The following is a 23,957-nucleotide window of genomic DNA, read 5'->3' on the forward strand; positions in this document are numbered from 1 at the left end:
GGGGTTATTTTCCACCACCAGATTTTTGGTTTCTGTTAAACATACATTTCAAATTTCACAGCAGAGATAAGCTTTATAAAATAACTTATGACTTTTCAGAAAATTGCATATATAAGGACCCAATTTCATTCTTTCATGCTACCACTGAAATCAGTCTTTTTTCTCGTCATGACGCATTTTTCCAATCTTTGAGTTTTCTTTTCTCTACCTAAACAATTTTTTCCAGGAAAGCGTTTGACAATAATTTAAACTTTAGTCTGCCCCAGTGATTTAAATAAATTTTTAAAAACCTTAAAATAGATTCCAACGAAAATAAAGCAGAGTCTGAACTTACCTAATAGTCAGGGTCTCCCTGGTGAAAGCCTTACTCTGTCGCACTTAAATATAAACAACAAGTGGAGACCTGTTTTTTTTTTTTAATTTTTGTGCTTAGCTTTAAGGAATCATTTACTAAGAGCATGCCACTGACTAAACTAATCCTTCCCCCAAATAATACCAATTATTTTTTTAAGGGACAAAATTTGCAATCAGCATTTGCTATAATATTGTGTGTTTGTGTGTATGCACAACAGTCAAGATCAGACTTAGAATGTGACTATTCGGGTTTAAATAATGGCCTTGCCATTTATTAGCTGTGTGACCTTAGCTACCATAACTTCCCAATGTCTCAGTTCCTCACCTGGTTTCAGTTAATACCAATTAAACAAGTTCATACAAGTCAAGTTCTTAGAACAATGTCCACCAGGCAGGCTTACAGAGGCAGCTCCTCAAGGCTACCTATATGATGGGTATGTTTTAGACCCTTTCTGGAATACCATTACCAGTCAGTTTCTATGAACCAACCACATTAGAATCAAGAGTATTTTGCATTTTTTCAAACTCTTAAAGGTAATCCTTTATATTCGTAATTTGCCACAAAGTTTGATGATCTTCACCATTTTTTCACTAGCAATTTCTATCTTTCTTCCACAAAGATGAAGATCAACATCTTTTGCACTGTAATAATGAGACTAACATCAATTGAAAGTTCCTGGTTTACCAGGTCCTATAATTAGTGCTTTTATATGTAGCAGTTTATTTCATCCTCACAAATGCCTAAGGAATCAGGTTTTCTTATTGCCACCAATTTACACACAGGGAAACCAAGGCTCTGGGAGATAACATAACCAGTAGTATCGGAGCAGAGAATGAGGTGTCTGTTTGACTACAGAAACAGAAGCTGAATTCTTAAGAATGGCATTTAATTACGGAAGGAATTGCACAGGAAATTCAATTTAACACCTTCATTTCCCAGGTGAAGAACCTACAGCAAGACAGTGACTAAGCTCATGTAAAATCTAAGTCTCAGAGGGGCCTTAGTCTGAGGGCCTCTCTGTCACACCACTCTGCATCTTCCTGTCCTCTAGTCTAATCCTGGATTTGTATTTTCCCATTTCTTCAGTGTTGAGTGGAAAGTCAGGGGAAAAAAAACATGTTTGCCCTGAATATATTCCTCCCCCTCACATCCATTTTTCTCCTTTGAAGTAGCAACAACAGCTGCCAACCAAGATCCCCAGGGCTTATAGAGAAGCAGTCGGCTTCACAGATGAAGGCAAAGATGAAAAGACAGAAATCCCTCCTTTAAAGAACTTTGCTAATGTTTTTCACTCTAAATTCATTCTTTCGTTAGTGAACACTTTTAAGACAACTCTGAAAGCTCAAGGCAAGAGTAGCAAAACACTGAATTCTAGGAGCTACAAGTGGTCCCTAATTGATTGCCATGGGCCAGATGAAGGGGAGTTGGATGAATGGACACTCAGGTCTCCATCTTCTCTCATTTTACTTAAACTAATCCTTTCCAAGCCTATGATCTTTTCCACCTTCCCTAGGTTATTAGAGACAAACTTCATTAGCCAAAGGCAAGAGGAAGAGAAGACTGTTTCCATAATCCTGTAGGGTTCCAGTGATTTGAGTCCTTTATCAAGAGGAGACATAACAAGTGTCAGAGACAGAATTTCTTTTCTTAGAACAAAAGTGCTTGCATTGTAAATATGAAATTAAGAAAAAGCATTTTTTAAATAACTTTTTAATGTTTATTTATTTTTGAGAGAGAGAGAGAGAGAGAGAGAGAGAGAGAGAGAGAGAATGTGAGTGTCAGAGTCCAAATAGGGAAAGGGCAAAGAGAGACGGAGACAGAGAATTCGAGACAGGCTATATGCTTTGAGCTGTCAGCAGAGTGCAATGTGGGACTCAAACCCACAAACTGTGTAATCATGACCTGAGCTGAAGTCAGCCACCCAACCAACTGAGCCACCCAGGAGCCCCAACAAAAAGCATCTTTTAAATATTTTTATGTTTTTTATTTATTTTTGAGAAACAGAATAGTGCAAGCAGGGTAGAGTCAGAGAGAGAGGGAGACACAGAATCTGAAGCAGGCTCCAGGCTCTGAGCTAGCTGTCAGCACAGAGCCCAATGCAGGGCTCAAACCCACGAACTGTGAGATCATGACCTGACCTGAAGCCGGACGCTTAACCAACTGAGCCACCCAGGTGCTCCAAGGAAAAGCATTCTTAACTATAAGCATAAAGTTTCAATATTTCACAAAATCATCTTAGTCACATAGTCATCCAGCATACACACCCATAATAAACACATGCAAAATGCAATGTATTACACTGGTTTGTTTTGCAATAAAATAGGCTCTGCTTTAATTTCACACTGAAAATGCTCTCCTTTTAAAACCAAGGGCAAGTCAGGAAGAAAACAGTAGCATTTTAATTTAATCATTCATTTAATATTTATTCAGAACCTACTGTGTTCTGTACTCTATGCATTGAGAATGTCCCAGTGAACAAAACGGGTAATGTTCCTTCCTTCACAAAGCTTCATTTCTAGTGGAGAAAATAAATAATAAAGATAAATATAAATAAAATATATTGGGATGCTAACTTGTGATCAGTTCTAACAAGGAAAAAAGTAAACCTCAAAAGACATTAGAAATAACCAGATGAAAAGAGTAGAAATTTGAGATGTCATAGTCAGCAAAGACCTTATGAGAAGGCGATATTTGAAATAAAACAAAAAGGGCTAGAGAGATTGGACTCCACCAGAGAAGAGCAAGTCCAAAGGTCCTGGGCTGGAGGATTATCTTGTGTATCAGAGAAAAAAAGCCCAGAAGAGCAGAGTAGCTCCAGTGTAGTGAACAAAAGGAAGAGTTGTAGAAATGAGATCAGAGAGATAAGAGGAAACCAGATTATGTAGAACCTTATAGTTCAAGCTAAATATTTTGACTTTTACCATGAGTAAGCTAGGAATCTATCAAAGGGTTTTAAGCAGAGGGATAACATAATAAGACATATTTTAATAGAATCACTCTGGTTCAGAGTTAAAAATGGACTGAAGTAGTACAAGGTCAATAACTGTTGGCTTCTATAACAAACTAAATGAGAGATAATGGGGACTTGGAGCAGTATGGTCGCAGTGGGCATAGTGTAAAATGCTGGCTGTATTTTGAAAGTACAGACCAGAAGATTTGTTGATGGAATTGATGAGATGTGGGGGGGAAAAAGGTTAAGTTTGAATCCTTTCTGGCCTGACCAACTGAACCACAGAGTTGAAATGGTAAGACTATAGGAGTATCTGCATGCATATAGTTAGGTTTTTGATTTCTGTGGGGTTTTTTCTTTTTTTTTTTTTGTTTGGTTTGGTTTGGTTTGGTTTGTTGGAGATAGGGAAGGAGCTCATTTTTTAACATGTTCAATTTAAGATGTCTATTAAACATCCCAGTGGAGATGTCAAGTAGATAATTGGATATACAGGTCTGAATTGATAGGAGAGGTCTGCTAGGAAGAAATGAATTTGGGAGTCATTAGCATATAGATGAGGAAGAATCAACAAAGAGATTAAGAAAGACAGCCCAAAGAGGAGGAGGAAAACTAGGTGAGTGTGGTGTCCTTGAAGTCAAGTGAAGAAATTCCTTCAAGGAAGAGAAAGTAAAAGTCTAATGAATGCTGCTCATAGGTCAAGAAAGTTGAGGTCTAAGACTTGACTGCTAGATATGGGGTCATTTAGCAATGTGGGCTTATTGGTAGCCTAGATAAAAGTAGTATCAGTAGAGCGGAGAAGTGCAGACAAAACCTTGATTAGAAAAAAAAACCTGAATGGTGATTATGGATAACTCTTTCAAGAAGGTAAGCTCTAAAGACATGAAAAATAGAGGAATAAATGGATAGAAGTAGGATCAAAAAGTACTATTTGTGTATAAAATAAGGGTTATGAAGGAGTTATCCATTAAAGAGGGAAGATTTCTTGATGTCAGAAAGAATTTAAAAAACTGTCTTTGAGTAGGTCCGATGGATGTGATCTAGGGCAGTCTACTCAAAAGGGTGGTCTGAATATGGCAGCGTGTGCATCAACTGGGAGACTGTTGGAAATGCAAATTATTTGTCCCTATGCTAGAGCCAAATAAGACTCTCAGGGTGGGACCTAAGGACCTGGATCTTAAAAAGCTTTCAAGGTTATTCCCACACTTCATAATATGAAAATGATTGATCGTGTGCACCGGGAAGGGATCAATCTTACCTGGGAACACAGACAAGTTATCTGTAACAGGAGAAAAGGCGGTATATGTGGGCCCAGGTGAGGTTGCTATGTAGATATGGTAGTGAGACCTTATGGAAGTTCTAATTACTTTGACTTCTCAGTGAAGGGGAAAGCAAGTCTATTAGTCCCTTTTTTTCCTGCTTTGAGTTGGACTATTAGTTCCAGAGTGACTTTGTGTTGCATAGCAGAGTTGTATTAATCTCCTTATACACACTAAATCCCAATCAGCTAATCCTTGCAAAGATAACCTTCCCACCTTTTCAGACCCCAGGGTTCCTTAAACTGATCTACACCTTCTGCCCCTGCCTCAATTGTGTCATTTCTTTCCAAAAATAATATTGCCATTTATAGAGCATCTGCCATGCTATAGGCACTTTCAAATACCTTCTCTCATTTAGTCTTTCAATATATTCTCTTGCTCTCCGTCCTTCCACATAGGTTCATTTATCCATTATTTTACAGATGAGAAGTACAGACTCTTAAATAATTTACCTAATCACTTACATAACATGCCATCTGGGGAATACAGCATCACCAAAGTGATTTCAACACAAACAGCCTATTTTCCTCAATTTGATGCCACACTTCCTATTTTCCTACTTAGATTGCTAATAGGAATCCATTTTGTTTTATCCAGAGGTCACTTTGGTTTAAGTATTCTTTTAACCAACCAATACAGTTCATCTTTCAGTATTTTGTCCAATTGCTACTCTCTTTTCCTCTCCTCCTCCCCTCCCCCTGCACTTTCCCTTCTTTTCCTCCCCCTCTTCCTCCTTCTTCATCAATAATCTCCTTACTCCCTACAGTTGTATCTTTACAACTACATTTGCTATTTTCCTCTCTTTCTCAAACCATCCACAAAGTTGAAATGTTTTAAACTACAAAAAAAGTATGAGTAGCCTAGTTTTTCTTAATTTTTTTTACTGTTAAACATGTAATATCAGCCACTTTCTCATTTTGCCTGAATTCAAACATTTTGGTTTTCTATCATATTTTATGTGGCCATTAGGTCTTTTCATGTATTTACTTTTTCATGTCTGCCTATGCTGGGTTCCCCAAAAAACCACACACAACTACCACACAAATAGCCCCCAAACTAGAAAGTGTTTTGAGCATTAAGACACTGTTAAACATCTGTACTCCAAATCAAGGGAAAAAAATTCTAATGACAGAATATCCCAATATTATGTAAGCTTACCTATAAGTCTTCATTGGTCAAGATTTGCTTTTTAATTATTCATTATAGAAGTTTATCATGAAATATTTTCTAGGTAATAAAAAGACAGGCTAGCATTAAAAAAACTATTGAATAAATACATTAATCAGTATTTATCAGCAATCCATGAGCAGTAATGCACTGTTGGTTTTATAGTTATTGACCTACTCTGAAAGGAAAGTAAGTGTGTGGTCAGGTCACATTTTCTATTAGATTACTAAATTTAGTAATATTTTCACTATTTACTAATGATAGAATTTTTTATTTTTCAAGAAATATCATATATAGGCAATTCAATCTAGATATTATCTAAATGTCTAAATAAAACTGTTGGTAATTTAGCATGGCATGTACCTAAATTAACCATTTTTGTCATCTAAGACATTATTTTTACTAGGCCCTTGTGGTCTCGTGAAATTAACTTTTCTGAACTCCATATGTTGGTATATTAGCAACAGGGATTTTCTCTACCACAGGCAACTCCTATCCAGTATGTGACAATGAACTCTGTCTTCTTCCCAAGTCATACTTCTACTTGTATTTCTTATCCTGATGAATATTCACCACCCAAACCCTAAATCTGAAATTCCCACAGGTAGCTTTCTCTCCCTCACACCTATTCAGTCTCTAAGTGGTGTCAATTCTACCTCGAATCTTTATAAAATTCATCCTTTTGAACTCCACTAGGTTTCTTATTCCAGGACCTCATCCTCTCTTGCCTGAAATATGAGAATACGCCCCTAAGTGACGTTCCTGTCTCTAATATGCTTTGCTGTTCCTCCAACACCCATTTGTCTATCGTGCAGCATAAAAATGCCAAAGTAATAATATTTTGAGATTTAGATCTCAATGGCTAATAACTTCACCACTTTGCTTAAAATTCTTGAGTTACATAGAAGATAGCTTACAAACATCTTTGGGTGACCCTGAAGGTCGGGGAGCTGGTCACTGCTAACATTTCTAGACTCACTTTTGCCACTTGTTCCATTACCACCTTTCACACTATTCTTTTTTTTTTTTTTTTTTTAATACAGAGAGAGACAGAGCATGAGAGGGGGAGGGGCAGAGAGAGTAGGAGACACAGAACTGGAAGCAGGCTCCAGGCTCCGAGCCAGCTTTCAGCACCAAGCCCGACGCGGGGCTCAAACCCACGAACGTGAGATCTGACCTGAGCCGAAGCCAGAGGCTTAACCGACTGAGCCACCCAGGCGCCCCCACACTATTCTTATCGAACTTCTTATAACCATGACATTTCTCACCCTTAAGACAGGTTGTTACATAGAATAATCACCTCTCCCCTTTGCAAACTAGAACTCAACTTTTAAAATGGAAATTATAAGGATAATCACTTCACTAGATTATGAGAGTCCAGGAAACTATTTAGTTCCTTACAAAGAGTAGCTATTTTTATTTTTCACAATTAATAATCATTATAACCTAAACATTTTTATTTCAATGTGTGCCATTTCAACCTGTTCTAAAAACAACACATTATAGATTTGATGTTGTCAATAAACACCATTAAATCATAAGTTTTCACTGATGTTCTCTTTCTATTCTTTAATTACTTGCATCTATGAGGAATTACAAGCAGCATTTCATTTGTGTGGTGTTTTTCTTTATTTCTTATTTAAAAAAAAAACTATTTTAAGAAAGAGAGATAGTGCACTAGTGCACAAGCAGGAGAAGGGCAGAGACAGACAGAGAGAGAGTCAGAGAGAGAGGATTCCAAGCAGGCTCTGCTCCTTCCATGCAGAGCCTGACACAAGGCTCAATCTTACGGACCATGAGATCATGACTTGAGCCAAAATCGAGTTGGATGCTTAACCAACTGAGCCACCCAGGAGCCCCTCTTTCTTTTCTAAAAATACTCAAATAAGAGCACTGGTTCTGCCAATACTCAATCCTACATTCTTCTAAAGATGCTATTATTTTGTTGACCCATAGCTCATAATAACTATAATTATCATCTGCTATGTTGCATCTTAAATTATCCAGCAATTGCATATATTAGCTTTCAATTTTGGAAATTAAGCTCTTGAAAAAATACTTCCTCTTCTAAATCAGATAGAGTTCCAGGTGTGTTTTTCTAATAATTAGATTTGTAAATCCACTTTGCTTTTTGTTATTGGCACATTCTAGTACTAATGTAAAATTTCACAGTCCTTTCTATAATCATCTGTTATTCAAGGCTAAGTGTAATATGTATACTAATATACTTTTATCCTTGTTGATTTCTCATATGGTATGATTGTTGAAAGACACAAATAAGTACTATTTGGTTTTCTAGGCCTGTGGGTAAAAAAAAAAAAAAAAAAAGTCAACTAAAATCATTTGGATATATTTCGAAGGAAAAAATAACCTAGATTCCTAAATAATAGAAGCAAGGAAGATTTGAAGAGTCTGTCAGTATTCATCTTAATTTAAAGCTCTTTGAGAATAAAGGGCATACACACATCTATAAATATGTATCTCTTTCAATTTTATTAAAGGTATTTTCTTTATTTCTCCTGCCAAAACTGCTTATGAAAAATATCTATCTTTGGCTGAGAATTCTAGCTACAAACAATTCCAGAATTCTCCTAAGGAATCAAAATAACGTTTCCTTCCTATAATAGGTTCCCTTCATGCCTCTCTTTATATTTTTTATTTTAAAACACATATAAGACAAAGGCCTCTGATTCATTCCATTCGGGACCTGAGATTTGGATATGGGCAATTTGTAGTATTTGTCAAAAGAATATAATAAAACTACCCATAAGCCCCAAATTCAATATATACATTCACCAATGGAACTCTAATAAACAGATCATTGAATTTTAACGCTGAAAGAGGCCCTTGGAGAACATGGAGTCCAAACTCAAAAACTGAAAGCCAAAGAATTTTAAGTCACTGGCCAGTCGCTCAAATAACCAGAGGACTAGACCCTCAGACTCTCGAAATCCAAGTTCTGTGATCTTTAATAAGTCATATGTTCCCATGACACAGACTCCTTGTATCCATCTATCATTCCTCACAAGGTGAAAACATAGTTAACTGGGTTTATCCAGTGTTTGTGCAACTAGGAAGCATTCTTAAAAGCAAAACTGGGAACATATGAAATTTCCGTAACAGAAGCTTTCTCCAAGGCTGCATTTTCTGTCTATTCACAAGTAACCTTCTAAGGTAATGTTCTCTACAGGCAGGAGCTATTAATCTTTGATGCCTCTAAAAAAAAAAAAAAAAAAAAAAAAAAAAAAAAAAAAAAAAAAAAAAAAAAAAAAAAAGAAGAAGAAGAAAAAAGGCAACAATGCTAATTTTAGGTTACTGCTATTAAAGAAAAAAAAAAAACACTCTTACTCTCAATATCTGATCATCTTGGAAATTCTTTGCAGACTTTGTTTTCAAGATCTACCTAAAAGTACTCTGTCTATGCCGGGAGAAATCTGTAGATACTAAGCCTGATGTTTGAAATGTGCACTTTGGCAGACCTCCATCTAAAGGTGTATTTTTTATGAAGGATAAAGAGCAGCTGATTATACTCACCAAACCCCAGAGGAAACAGACTCTGTTGATGATAACTGCCTACAGGAAGAGCTCAAGTTTCCCTTTCCCTCCAACCTTTGCTCGGATAATTATCAACCAAGCCCTACCAAGAATATTTCATTTGATGAACCAGCAAAGTGTCCAGAAAGAAAAGAAAAGGAAAAGCAGTGCACTTCCCACGCGGGTGGGAGAAAGAGCTTCTGTGCGCTTTCCCTACTGATTAGAGCCCGGAAAGTTGATCTCTTTTCAAGCTGTAGATGTGGCGTGCTGCAGTCACGCCTCCCGCTGCCAGCCCAGCACCGGGATCTTAATCAGTCACTATGCAAACTCATTAGCTCCACAGCAATGAATCCTCCACTGCTGAAGCTTGGCGCTGTGCTTAGTACCATGGCAATGATCTCAAACTGGATGTCCCAAACTCTCCCATCCTTGGTAGGACTGAACACCACGAGGCTGTCGACGCCAGATACCTTAGTAAGTCACTCCGGTGGGTTTGGCCATCTTGGGAAGTAAGTACATTAAACCAGCGGGTTTGATTTTGTAAACTGCAAAGACAGACTATGCTTCTCTATTTACAGGGCGGCTTCAATGATACAATATTTATATGCTAACTTTAGTCATGAATATTTTTTGTGAACACTGTAAAGTGACACCAAAAAATAAATGCACTGTCTGAGAAATTAGCTACTAGACTCATTAAGTTCTTAAGAATGATAAGCTTTAGTTTAAATATATTAATCTGAGGTTTGGGAGGATCCTTTAAGAAATATGTTTTGCTTTTTATTGTTTTATTTCTTTTAATGTCTGTAAAATTCCCCTAATAGAGTCTATTCTACCTAATCTAATTTTACTATAGCAGCCCCTTCCTTGGAATTCAATTCTTGTGATTGTTTGCAATGCCTTCAGTCTGAGAAACCAACTTCTTTTAAACACAAATAAAAAACCTCAGCAATTTAAAGCCTGCCAAAAAGGCTTTGAGAGAGCTAAGAAACACGAGCAATATATAACTCACTTGATAAAATCATCTCCCTTTATTGTTTAATTTTTCATAAAGACTCTATCATAAGTCTAGTTCCTATCATCTTTGTTCACCTAAAATTAATGTCTTTTTAACCCTTCCCACAATATAGCAGAGTCTTTTCTGGTAGTTTGAACCATGGTTCACTTAGCAATACTTTAAAGCCTTTCAAACAAAGGTTTCTAAGACAGAAGTTACAAATTCAAACAGAAGAAATATCCTTGAAAAATAATCTCCCTGCTATCAAATAAAGCTTCAGAAAATATTAGTATTTGGAGTTCTTTACCTTTTTATCTATCTTTAACCACTGGATTATCCTAGTCAAATACTAAAAAGTCAGATACTAAAAGAATAGTAACCCTCCATTTTCAAGACTTATTTGCAATTATTACTATTAATCCATCAATGTGCAATTAACTGAGTAGAGTCATATCAAATTAATAATATAATTTACTAGATTCCCCTAGAGCCTAGGGCACCAGCAGAGCACATGTGAGGCACGCTGTGATCCACTTTTATATTTACCTGCCCTAGGTCACTTATGGCCCCTCAGCACCTCTACTATTGTTTCCCCTCCTTCCCTGCATGATGAATTATGTCAGGAGGGATGTAAAAAGATTTCTAGTTATAAAGCAAGCATGATAGGTCATCAATAAACAATTATAAAATCAATTTTACATTATATAATATATATTGTGCCAAATTTTCTCATTGTTCAAGAACCTGATAGTTCTCAGCAACTTAGTTGTTGAATTAACTCTTTCAGAAAATGAATCTCAACTATCAAATTCATGAATGAGTCCTAATCCAAACTTGGTACCTTGGTTCTGCTATGTATATTTTTTGTGTGTATCAACACTGGTTTTGTTATTTCCTGTTGTTGTTAATGGAGAAGAATCAATTTTCTAAGATTACGTATGATTCTTTTAGGACTTCTAGTTGTCATGTAAGGTTAAGTTTATTTTCTTTACTTCCTGAGTAGTAATCTGTTGGTTGAAAAATATAAAGCATTGCTATAGTCTGTAAATGTTCTGATACAACCAAATTTTCCTTCAAGTGACAAAAAAACAAAAAACAAAAACAGGGAATTTTATACTATGGTACTCTTCACTGGAAAGGAGAAACCAGCTGGCAAAAGTTTGTTGTTTTTTTTTTAATGCTTTACAGAAGAACAATGTCTATGACATTTCCTTACCTTAATTATTCAAGATAATTGCTCATACCTTAGAATTGCCTTGGTGAAAAATGAATGAATTTGTATTTCCTAGATTAAGATCATATAATGTTAATGCTGGAAAGGATTTCTGAAATCATCCAGGCCAGTTATCTTCACACTATTTTTGGCAGCAGGCTTTTTTTTTTTTTTTTTTACACAAAATTAAATCTTATGTAATACACACTGAACAAATATTTGTTGAGTAAACCTGAAACGGAAATCCAATGTGTAATGCAGGTCATGGGTCAAATAAATGATGGGGGGAAGCATTGGGCCTCTACCATCAGTTCCCTCACCACACAATCACTGCTCTAGACAAGATTCCTCCAGAGAAACCTTATAGCACTCAAAAGCTGAACTGAAAATATGAATGAGCTAATCCAGTGTCCTCATGCTGCAAGTAGGAAGAATGACCCAAAATGTGGGACTGAACACATTTCCCCCAGCTGGTGAATGACAGAGGCAAGGGTGGATGCAAGTCACCTGGCCACAGTCCTGATCAGAGAAATGGTCTCATTCTTCATGAGTCCTTGCCCCTCTGGGCCCTGGTGCCACAGTACATTCTTTCTACCCTGCTCAGGTGGTTTCCCATAATCCTGGACTCCACTTCCCTTAAACTGAAGGGTTAACAGTACCCCTCTCCGAAGGTTTGGTTAGGATGTCCTGCACCTCTCAACATTCTTGATCTACATTCTCACTTTAGACAGTCTGAATGGGATGAGCCTGCAATTGTGTAAACAAAAACCATGTCTTAAAATTTGTTTTATGGGTGTTTATGAGATGTGCAGATGGTAAAAAATTACACAAATATGAAGTCTTTCTTTAGAAGGGTAGTTTCAGGGCACCTGGGTGGCTCAGTTGGTTAAGTGTCCAACTTCGGCTCAGGTCATGATCTAACAGCTCCCAAGTTCGAGCCCCGCATTGGGCTGTGTACTGACAGCTCAGAGCCTGGAGCCTCCTAATTCTCTGTCTCCTTGTATCTCTCTCTATGCCTTTCTCCCACTCACAATCTCTCTAAAAAAAAAAAAAAAAAAAAAAAAACACCTTAAAAATAAATTTAGAAGGGTAGTTTCAAAAGAGCTGAAAAAAATAAGAAAAAATGGTTTTAAGGATTAAATATGATTACATTTGTTTATAGCAAGTCTCTCTAAAATAGACAGTGTCATTTGATTGTCTCAAAGGCTAAAAAAGGTTTTTAAATTTCCAGGTATTTTTGTTAGTAGTTAAATACACCTCCTTTCTAGAGGAATATGCTCCCTCTTGTTTTTGTTAGAATCTTAAAACATTTCTTTAGCCTCCTCTGCATCCCTGTTTTCTTTCTTCTTTCCTTTCTTTTTCCTTCCAACTTATCACTGGGCCCTTCAGCCTTTGGAGAAGCTGGCAGCTGCAGAGGTGAAGCCTTGGCTCTGTGAGAGCTCAGGCTCCCTCCGGCACTTCTCTCTGATGCAGGAGAACCGGCCCTTGAGGCTGAACTTCTGAGAAACCCACATCTCCTCTTCTACCCGCACCGCTGTGGACTCCACACCAGGAAGGACCCAGAAAAGAGCAATTAAGCAAGCAGAGGACATTCAGCAGACACCCCAGTCACTGTCCCCGGTCAGCCCCACACCTGTGGTGGCAAGAGGCTCAAAGGGAACCTGTGGGCCGAAGTGATTTATTTTGCTACAGTTTCAAACATCTAGCTGACTTCTCATTAATAACCACTTCAATGAGTTAGTTTTAAATTCCTCAAAATGAGTAGGATACCCTGATGCAAACTCTCTTGACTTTTTTAAATTTCTTATGCTCAGCTCACCAACCTTTTTCAATCTGCATGAATACCTGACTACGGTATTTTACAGACTGATTTTCTTCCCCAAATCCTGAGGCAATACCCCTTTTGTGAAAGGGCAACCAAACAAATTTAAGGAGTGGGAGATGGATGAGAGAACAAAACTGCAAATCTTGAGAGCCACAGAGACAGTGATAATTGCCTTTTTGGACAAGAACCGTGACATGGTTTTATTTATTGAGTAGATTTATTCTTGTTTAAGTACTAAAAGCAGAAGTAGGGCCAAGAAGGGAAAATTACAAAGACGTTCAGGTCAAGTCCCTCAGCTTCCCCCAGAGGAAGGGGCTGCCTAGGAGGCAGCAAAATCCTTACCACGCAGAGCTCAAGTGGAAATACAGTAACAGACAGAGTACGACAGAGTGGAAAGACACAGGACCAAACACAACCTCCGAGTCTTCGCCAACTCTAAGTCTGTGATTTCTAGAACATGAGGTGTCCAACCAACCTAAATTTTTATTTTTGTTTTTTTGTTTGTTGAGTTTTTGTTGTTGCTGCTTTGTTTTAACGGTTGCTTTTCTCAGAGCCTTGAGGTTTCCTTGAGTGAAGAATATGCATTTATTTTTAAGAAAATACCACTTTATTGGAGAGTACTGATAGTTTTAGATTGAAGTTTGCCTGAAAATAGACCATTCAGTCATGCAGGCAAATAGTCTTACCTAAGACTTCATTTTGCCAATGGGCCAGGCACTATTTCAAGTGATTTATAAGTATTAACTCGTTGACTCTTTACAACACATCCCCACCAGATAGGTTTTATTGCTATCCTCATTTTCCGTAAGGAGACACTGAAGCACAGACAGCGAGCGTGATGGAGCCATGAGATGAACCCAGGCAGTCCTGCACCAAAGACAACTGCGCAAGCCACTAACCCTGGGGACAGCCTCCAAGACAAGCCCTATGAGGAGGGGCAACATGCGGAGTGACCTTTCACTGCTCACCACCTCTTATCCAACTTGCTCTCCAGGATGACCAGACCATTAGTCGTTTTCCAAGGGTTCAGAAAGGAGTCTTTCCATTTTTTTATTTTATTTTGTTTTACCTCTGTAAGGACATTTTAAGAGAGGTGAAAATCATGACTCTCCTATAGAAGAATATGCATTTCTTATTTCAGTTCCAACTCGTCTGATAAGGAATAGGAAGAAAACTGCTGCTATGCAGTGACATCTTTATTAACACATCCTCCAGAACACAGCTTCTTTCAGTGTGGTCTGTCAACATCTCTCATTCCTTTCCTCACATTGCACCTCTGTTCACAACGCAAGCCATTAGCATGCTAAGCCACATTTCACTCTCTGCAACCAAACCTATCCTCAGACAAAAATTTATAAGGGGTTTCATCACTGAGGCATCTCCACTCTAAATTGAATAGCGTCTAATAAATGGATTCTTCTTTATTTTCCCCTACCTTATGCACCTCTTTCAATAAGTAGATTCCTTATTCTTTTTTTTTTTTTTTTTTTTTTTTTGCCTCAGTCTGTACTTACATGGAATGCCTAGAAACTCAGGATAAAACATAAGACCTAGCAATGTTCCAGTAACTGATTGGTTCTCTTAAAAGGATCAGGAATCTGTCTTTTGCCTGCCCCTCTACCTGGACGCTGAGAAATGACTGCAGGGCCCACTTCAGGAACACCAGTTGAGTGTTGCTGAGCCTTCACTGCTAACTATACCCCCGGGTGCCAAATGCTACTTATTTCCATAAGTAGATAATGCCCTCCACCTGTTTGGGTGCATCTCCTCCAAAGCAAATTTTCTGGCTATTGGTAAATGGACATAGACGATCTGACTCCTTTATCTATACAGGATGAGAGTAAAGAGCTCTGGACTGACAGTGGAAGAAACTGGTCTGAGTCCTATACATGACGTTTACTAAATGGAGGACTTGAAACAAATTGCTTATGTTGAGTTTCAGCTTCCTCATAAGATAATGTGTATGTCTAAGAGTAGTTGACTTAAAAAAAAAAAGTCAAACTAATACAAAGAAGGATTTTTAAAACATAAAAATAAATTGAAATGCAAGATACTTTTTTTTCCTTTACCTCAGTCCTTAGGATCTTTCTTTTTTGCTATGAAGACCCCAGAGTTTTGGGAAGACTCTCACACAGCTTTATATTTATAAAGCATGGCTTGGTAATTAAATTAGAAGAATCCAGACTTGAAATCCAATTGTTAAAATTATCATTTTAATTCTCCTATTTAAAGCATTCTTAAATATTTCATGAGTTCTGCAGTATTAAAAACTGCTAAATAGTTCATTTAGTTCTTCTAATTAACATAAAAGGTTCAAAGAGAGCTGCATCGGTAACCACTGTGATTAGCAATGCTTTGGATAGTAGTAAACCACATGCACCCTCCAGGTCCAAGTACTGGCCTTCATAGCAGTTCAGATAATGCTCCCAGGGTTATCTTTATCATTTAAAAAAGGGACTTTCAGATAACTGGTGGTTCAGGGTTGTGGTTAAGCTTTCAGTCTCTAATATCAAAGTACAAATCACAGGTCTGCTGATTACCCCCTGCAGGACCTTGAGCAAGTTCCTTACTCTGTTTCTTCACCTGTAAAATGGGCAGGACAACAATAACCTCATCCATAAAGCTACTGTGATATTCAAAGGCAACAGTACATGCCAGCTGTCGAGTAGTGGCTAGAGCTCCATAATTGCTATTACTATTATAGGAGTTTTACAGACACTGCATTCATGCCTTTTTCATTGGTATCCAGAAGCTGTCCAAATACTTCCTTCCCCCTGAGGTTTTAGGTGGTTTTATTTTGAGCCTCTTTTCAATGCCAGAATGGATGCTCTAAAAGGGAGGACCAGAGATCCGCCTAAAACTCCCTTTATTTATCACTGACCCAGACACAGAGGTCTCCATCAAAACCCACAGGGCTGTCAGGCACTCATCTTTTCTATTAGCTTTTTTCTCTTTTGAGTTTCCTTTTTCCTGCCAAACAGGTAACTTGTTATAGTTGAGATCATTCATACTAGCTCTGTAGTAGATAAGGTCAGGGCTCTTTTCAATGATTCTTACAAGAAGACAATTGGAAGTACAAACAAGGCTGGAGTCACTTTTATTAGGCTGACACTTCAGGGAGAATGCTAAATGAACATCAAACCCGCTTCACCTTTCCTGTTTCCCTCATTCCAGAGAGCAACTGACACCTTGCCCTGTGATGATAAGCTCCTCACTAGTTAGCCAAACTCTTGGCAAGTGAACACCAATATTAATGCTGCCAGGTTTAACAGTCAGTGTTTGCACTGCTGTTAAAGATATATTAATTTTATAATTGGGTGACCTCTACTCCTTTATCCAAAAGCTAAATTTATCCTAGGGACAAGGCTTAATTTTCTGACATGTTTGAGATTTGTGTCCAATGTTAGGTGAAAACGAGGTGAAACTATAGGACCCATGTCTAGATATATTAATCCCATACTGTTACTTAGCTTAAACCTTTAATTGTATCACTGAAATAACTCTGCTAAACTATTCCTATCTCCATTCTGTAATCTCTGCATTTTTCTTAATATAAAAAGGATAATATAATAATCTTTAAGATGCTTTCCAATTCTGATACTAATGCTAAGTACATATTTCTATCCTATCTGGATGTTCATGCACAAATGGTAGAAGGAGTAAGAGAATGAAAAAGAAAGGAATGGTAATGAATCCAATGTTTCAGAAATAAAAGGCAGCATAGAACACTTCCATGAATTATCTGAAAAGGGAGATTAAAAAGCACTGGCACCATTTGCTCCACTTGCTCCTCATTATAGATCAAGGACAAGGACCAGGACATCTTTATGAGTTTCTCGACTTTATATCTTATCCTTCCCCGGTATTTGTTCATGATTGTTGTGGGAAAGCCTATCAGCACCCTGTAGTGATGACTGCTAAAGCCCTTGAAAAGAAAAAGAACTGTGTGTAGGTTGATGGTATGTAGGACCTGGGACAGAGTAAGTTGGAGATGATATCTGTTCTGCTGTCAATTCCAGAGACAGAAGATCTACAGACTATAGCAGATCTGTGCAGAAGGAAGTCAGTTTGCTCTAGTCTTTTAAAGGGTTTGCTTTTAACCTGGTAAAACGCTCCAGCCTATAGCCAAATATCCAAGTCCAGGAACACTGAGCATTCTGCAAAAACAGTCCTATGCTGGCCTTCCTTCACCTCTTGGTTCCTGGCCCCATCTCAGCTCCCTACCCTCAACCTTTCTCTCACTTTTCCTCAGCCTCACACCTCCAACCTGATTCATTAAATGCCTTATTTTCTAAACTGATTTCATCTCCCTCTTCTCCTGATCATACGAGAAATACCTATCTGCTGAATCCCTGGAAACAACAGGACAAATTTCAGATCCTAGCTGTAGAAGCAAGCCAGAGCTTGGCTAGAAAAAGACCCATTGATTTATCTGATTATTTCCACAGGAAAAACAAATTCAGATCAAATTGGATGGTTTGTCTATAATATCTGTTAGGTGGGGTTTTTTTCCAATATCCATGACTGACCCTTAAAAACAATTAACTGGATGTTCAGCATCATACTGGTGTGGCCATAGCATTATAATTAAAAGCAAGACTCTAGAACCACACTGTCCAGTTGAGGAGGCCACATGTAGCCATTGAGCATTTAAAGATGTGGTTAATCCAAAGTGAACTCAGAAGTTTAAAATGCACAATTTCAAAGATAGTGCAAAAAAGGAAAAAAAATGTAAAGTATCTTATGAATAATTTGTAGACTGAATAAATGTAATATTTTGATATATTGAATTAAAATATATTAATATTACTTTTAAATCTGTAAGCCTATTTAAAAAGTTGAAGCTATTATATTTCCATTGGACAGTCCTGCTCTGGAATACCTTCCTGGCTTCGTACAAGCACTATGACACCCAAGCTAAGTGTGCCCAAGCAGGCTAACTAATTTCCTCTTCTGTGAAATGGAAATAATTCCTGCTTCTTAGGTGCTTCTTTGTACTGCTGCATCATCAAGTCATGCATGTGAGCTGTCCCTTGGAATAGGTCAGACCTTGAATAAGCAATATTCTTCAGCCGAGGCAATCGCCAAGAGAAACTCAACTGAAAGCCAAACCACTAATAATCTTAGCAGCTGGAGGATTCAAGGAGTGCCTCTCTGGCCAGTACCTCACGGCATCCCCAGCAACTTCTGCTTGTACATTGGAGCATGTATGTTTAGTGGTGTCTGGGTGGCTCAGCCAATTAAGCATCAGACTCTTGATTTCAGCTCAGGTCATGATCTCAGGGTTCGTGAGACTGAGCTGACAGCACAGAGGCTGCTTGAGATTCTCTCCCCCACATCCCTCCCCAACACTCACTCACTCACTCTCCCTCCCTCCCTCCCTCTCAACAAACATTTAAAGCAGAGCTGCTCCTGAAAATTAACTAGATATAAAATGAAGAAACTTCTTTGTCCCTGACAGAATGTACTTAATATGACAGATATTAATATTCATCTACTAGATACATTAGATATTTCCTAACTGTTCAAATAAGACATATGAAAGGCAAATAGCAGTACTAGACAATACACATGAAATGCCTAATGAATAACGCAGATAGGTAGAAACCATAAGGGTTTAGTAAATTGAACATTTTAAAAGATATTCCAAGCAGGAGAAACAAAATGAGTAGCATATAAAAAAAATGAATCAAGTTAACATAGTTTCAGGACACACATAGACCAATTTGGTTGGAAAGAAGTTTCTTATAGGAAGATACAGGAGGTAAAACTAGAAACATCAATAGAAGGCAGACTCTAAGCTGCCTCATGGCTAGATGGGAAGAACACTTTAAGCTACAGTTATAGAGAGGTATGGTGTTAAGTACACAAAAGTAATTTGGGAAGATGAATGTTGCAGACTATGTCAAAATACTCTTGCACCTCTCTGGGAATCTGCATCCTTTGCAAAACCATGCTGATGAAATTATTTTTACCCTGTATGCTTTTACCCTTATATGTTACTTTTCCAACTTTAGTAATAATTAGCTCTTCAATACATCGGAAGCTCCCTGGGATAGGTCTTTGATTCAGAATATCACACACGAACAATTGTCAGGAAAATGTATACTACTATAATTTACTGTTAAGACTCGCTAACAGATCCTATGTACAAAGAATACTGGTGATATGTGATTAATTGGCTATCAGACGTTTCTAAAGTTGGACTGAAACGTCCAAATACAACAAAAAGCATTAGGAAATGTTGTAGGGTCATGAAATAGTTAATAATAGAGGCATTGAAAGAAAAATTCTGGACGCCTGGGTAGCTCAGTGGGTTAAGCATCTGACTCAATTTCAGCTCAGGTCATGAACTCATAATTGTGAGATAGAGCTCTGGACCCCCTCCATGGAGTCTGCCTATGCCTGCAGCCTCTCTCTCCCCCTCACTTGCTCTCTCTCAAATATGAATAAACATTAAAAAAATTATCCTAGGGACTGATAAGGAAGGTGCAACTGAATGAAGCTATGCTGCCTATGGAAGTTGTAGAAGTTGTTTAATCTTTTAAACTTTAAAGAATAAAAACAACCTAATTATCAAAGATGATGCATTGCTTAAAATGTCTCTTTATCCTATAACATGGGCCTGTGTTGTGTGTTTGCCATTGGTTTCCTCAGACTCAGATTAGTCCCAAAGAAGGGTGGCAAGTGTACAGTTCGGCACAAGATCCTGATGGACGATGCATTTGCACAGTGGTGGCGCCAGAACAAAACCTGTGTTCCAGGGATGCCAAAAGCAGGCAGCTTCGCCAACTTCTGGAAAAGGTAGGTGTCCTGCCTTCCATGCATTTTTTTTTTAAAGATCTACCATTCCTTGAAAAGGAAATGCAGGAAAGTGAGCAATAATGAGAAAGGTCCTTCCGATTTTTGTGCCCCTTAAACTATTTTGTTCCTTCCTTGAAAGGAGTACCTCAAGATTCCAGCTCTACTGTCCTTTTCGTATTACTTTTTACTTTTCTCAATCTTACCTTAAGATTGGCTGTCTATCATATACCTTCATATCCAGTTGGTCTCTCCTTAAGAAAAAAAAAAAAGGCAGGAAGTCTTATTCCTATGCCAGAAATTTATCCTCAATTCCCAGGATCACACTAGGCTCTTTGAGCTCATACATTTGAATCACATTAACAACCTTGCAAGGAAGTTAAAATAATGGAAGGCAATATGCAAGCTATCTGAACAGATAATGAATAATTTCAAGTATTTATCATCATTCTCTAAGTCATTCCTTTGAACATTAAGCTCTTCAATTTCATTCAATAGCAATCTCTCCATATAATTTACTTAAGCCGATCCATAACAATCAAATGCAGAATGCCCTTGATTTATTCTTTTTTACAGATACAAGTCAGCTCATGAAACATTATTTATGTTTAGTTTGAGGAGAAAAAAAACAATGAATGGTTCTTTCAATTATTGTCATTCAGAATCTCAGTGTGTTGGGTTCTGAATATAGTAGGACAGCTGGATGGCCAGACTGATGGAAGGATGGCAACATGTGGGAATTTTAAGTGCCTTCAGAGATAATAAGATAAATTAGGTACTATGTGCTTTTAGAGGACATCATGCTCAACCATTCACTCAGTGCAACATCATTTCTATGATCATTCATACAATGATGGCATTGAATAGGAATTTAAGGAAAATTAAGAGAAGCTAGAAAAATGAAAGCATCAAATTTGTTAATACAGACATGCCTACTTTATGCAATTTCAAGCCTAGCAACAGTAACTTTCTTCCATTGCCATATAATGAAAATAAATTTCCTCCATGTACATTATTTGGAAGTCTATTGATGCTTTAAAATTTTAGGAAAGCTTTTTGCTTGTTTTTATACAATGATTAGTCGTTTTTCTTCCCCCTCTCCTCAGAGCTATCATCAATCTATTGACTCTCTCAAGTCTCTTTTTATAAGATCCCATCTTCCCTGCTCCTTCAATATCTGTCCCCCAGACAAAAGCAAATGTCATTTTCATTTAAGTTAACGACTCTAGCTAATGTGCCTCTCAGCTATTAGCAATCATGACATATGAACTGCGATTTTTCTGGGTATAGCTTACCAGTTTTGATTTTATTTCTATGAAAAAAATCCAAATATATAAACATTCCTAGGTATAGGCACCAGGAAAAGCAAGACAGCCCAGACTCAAATCCTTTCCAGGTAGACGGCTCCATCCCTAATCATTACCCCAAATGCAGCTCTTATGATTATGCATATTTCTACAATATAGAAGGTCACAATCAAGTGTCAGCAAAAATTCTCCCAGTGCATTTGCCCACAACACAAATAAGGTTGAAAATTAATAAGGCAGAGACAAAATAAGAGAAAATTTGTTTTAATTTTATACAGAATATCTTACTTGCCTATCATTTTTAACTTGTATGGATTCTGCCTAAGTACATTGAATTCCTAGAAAAATATCAGTCCTGCCAATGATGGGTAACTTCAAAGATAAATGCTGTATTCAAATGTGTAGATAGTTTCTTTAATACAAATGGCTTTCTTTATTCATGCTTAACCATAATTAAGTTCAAAATTATTTTCGGAGCATTCCATTTATCCAAGATGCAGTTACATCTCCAAGTTTCAATGTTGTCTCAGTAATTTTGTGCTCCACTAAAGATTTAAAAGAATGAAGCTTTCTGAGTAGAAATGATAGTAAATTAAGAAATACTTGGGAGTCTGGTAATGCTATAGTGTAACAGTGACAAAAGGAAGGAACTTTCCTTAAAATCCTAATAACAGGGACTCCTGGGTGGTTCAGTTGATTAAGTGTACAAATCTTGATCTCACTCATGTCATGATCTCATGGTTCCGGAGTTCGAGTCCCACATTGGGTTCTGCACTGATAGTTTGGAACATGCATGGGATTCTCGCTCTCTGCCCTTCCCCCACTCATGAGCTCTCACGCAGTGTGCTCTTTCTCACTCTCGACATTAATAAATACATTTTAAAACTATTTATTACTTATTGTAAGCATTGTATTGTATTGTAAGCATAAGATAATTTTACCCAATAGATACTTCTTGAACAATTATTCTGTGCCTGGTTCTGTGTAAGGTCTTGGAATTAAAGGTATAAAAATACAGCTTCTAACCTTTGGAGCTCACAAAAGGGCAGCCACGCCTGTGCTCCCACACAACATATATTACACAATTAGTTTTAATAAAAGCTAGACTATCATAGGTCTTGAGAAGGCAGGATTCGTAAAGGGCAGGACTATGGATCAAAACAGCAGGAAAAAGAAAACAGAGAAAGATAACCTTCTTTAAAAAGAAAAGTAGAGGAAGTAGGCAAGCCAAGGCAGCAGGATGCTCGGCCTTTTTGGAATGTTCCAGTCTGAGGAATGTACCAAAAATGGGCTCTTCACAGCTAGCTAGTCCACTGAGCTCTGTGACATACTGAGGACAAAAGTTTGTGTCTGCATAAATCATTCCTTCCTTATTTGTAACTCCCCAATGTTGCAACAAAAATAACATTTTACTCATTATATAATACATATTTAAATAAATAGAATAACGTATAAAATGTATGAAACAAAGTAAAATTCATCTCAAAGTCCACCACAATTTTTTGGTGCTTTCATGTACTCATCTCATGCAAATAAAGCATATAATTCTATGCAGATTTATATATAATTTGTTTAACAGGCACTCCTTCCTACAGTATTTGTTACTTCTCCTCTCACCCACGTTTCTTCACACCCTACCAGAAAACTAACAACCCAGGGGTGCCTGGGTGGCTCAGTCAATTAAGCATCCAACTTTTGATTTCAGCTCAGGTCATGATCTTTTTTTTTTTTTTTAATGCTTATTTTTAAGACTGAGCATGAGCAGGGAAGAAACAGAGAGGAGGAAACACAGAATCTGAAGCAAGGCTCCAGGCTCTGAGCTGTCAGCACAGAGCCTGATGCAAGGCTTGAACTCACAAACTGAGGGTTCATAACCTCAGCCGAAGTCAGAGGCTTAAATGACTGAGCCATCCAGGCATTCACTCAGGTCACAATCTTACATTTCCTAAGATCGAACCCTGCATTGGGCTCTGCACTGTCAGTGTAGAGATTCTCTCTCTGTCCCTTCCCTGCAAACTCACTCTTTCTCTCTAAATAAGCTTTAAAAAAAAAAGAAAGAAAACTAATAACCCAATATGTATTCTTCTAATCCTTATATACTTTTCCTCCACCATGATTTTTTGCTCCTATGCTCCATTTTCTTCTATGTATGCAAGACACACACACACACACACACACACACACACACACACACACACACACACAGAAGCTCTTCTCACTTGCTTTTCTCATGGAAATTTCTCCATGAAGAGCAAAATGTAGTAAGCACAGGGATCACGTAGGGATTCTAATAAAATGCAAATTCTGCTTCAGTAGCTGTGGCATGGTCCCCAAGATTCTCTATTTCTGACAGTCTTGCAAGTGATGCCAAATTTGCTCGGTACACAATACTTTGAGTGCTAAAGTACACAAGTTTAACATACCCTTTAAAGTAGGGTATTCATACGCCATTCCACAATTCACCTAACAGCTCTCCAACTATTAGAGGTTTC

At 37.6% G+C, this 23,957-nt stretch overlaps 1 protein-coding gene across 4 annotated transcripts in view; it reads left to right on the plus strand.

The window, feature by feature from the left end:
• OLFM3 (olfactomedin 3) overlaps window positions 1-23,957 on the plus strand; it is a 172,770-nt gene that overhangs the window by 120,576 nt on the left and 28,237 nt on the right. For 2 of the 4 annotated variants that reach the window (XM_029949418.1, XM_029949419.1), the window contains exon 2: window positions 20,015-20,161. In XM_029949418.1, coding sequence (XP_029805278.1) covers window positions 20,015-20,161 — 147 coding nt within the window. Of the gene's footprint in view, window positions 1-7,863; window positions 9,832-20,014; window positions 20,162-23,957 lie in introns of those variants that run through there. The other 2 variants (XM_029949417.1, XM_029949420.1) reach the window with 2 other exon arrangements.

The sequence above is a fragment of the Suricata suricatta genome, chromosome 8 (assembly GCF_006229205.1).
Source record: "Suricata suricatta isolate VVHF042 chromosome 8, meerkat_22Aug2017_6uvM2_HiC, whole genome shotgun sequence".
NCBI lineage: Eukaryota > Metazoa > Chordata > Mammalia > Carnivora > Herpestidae > Suricata > Suricata suricatta.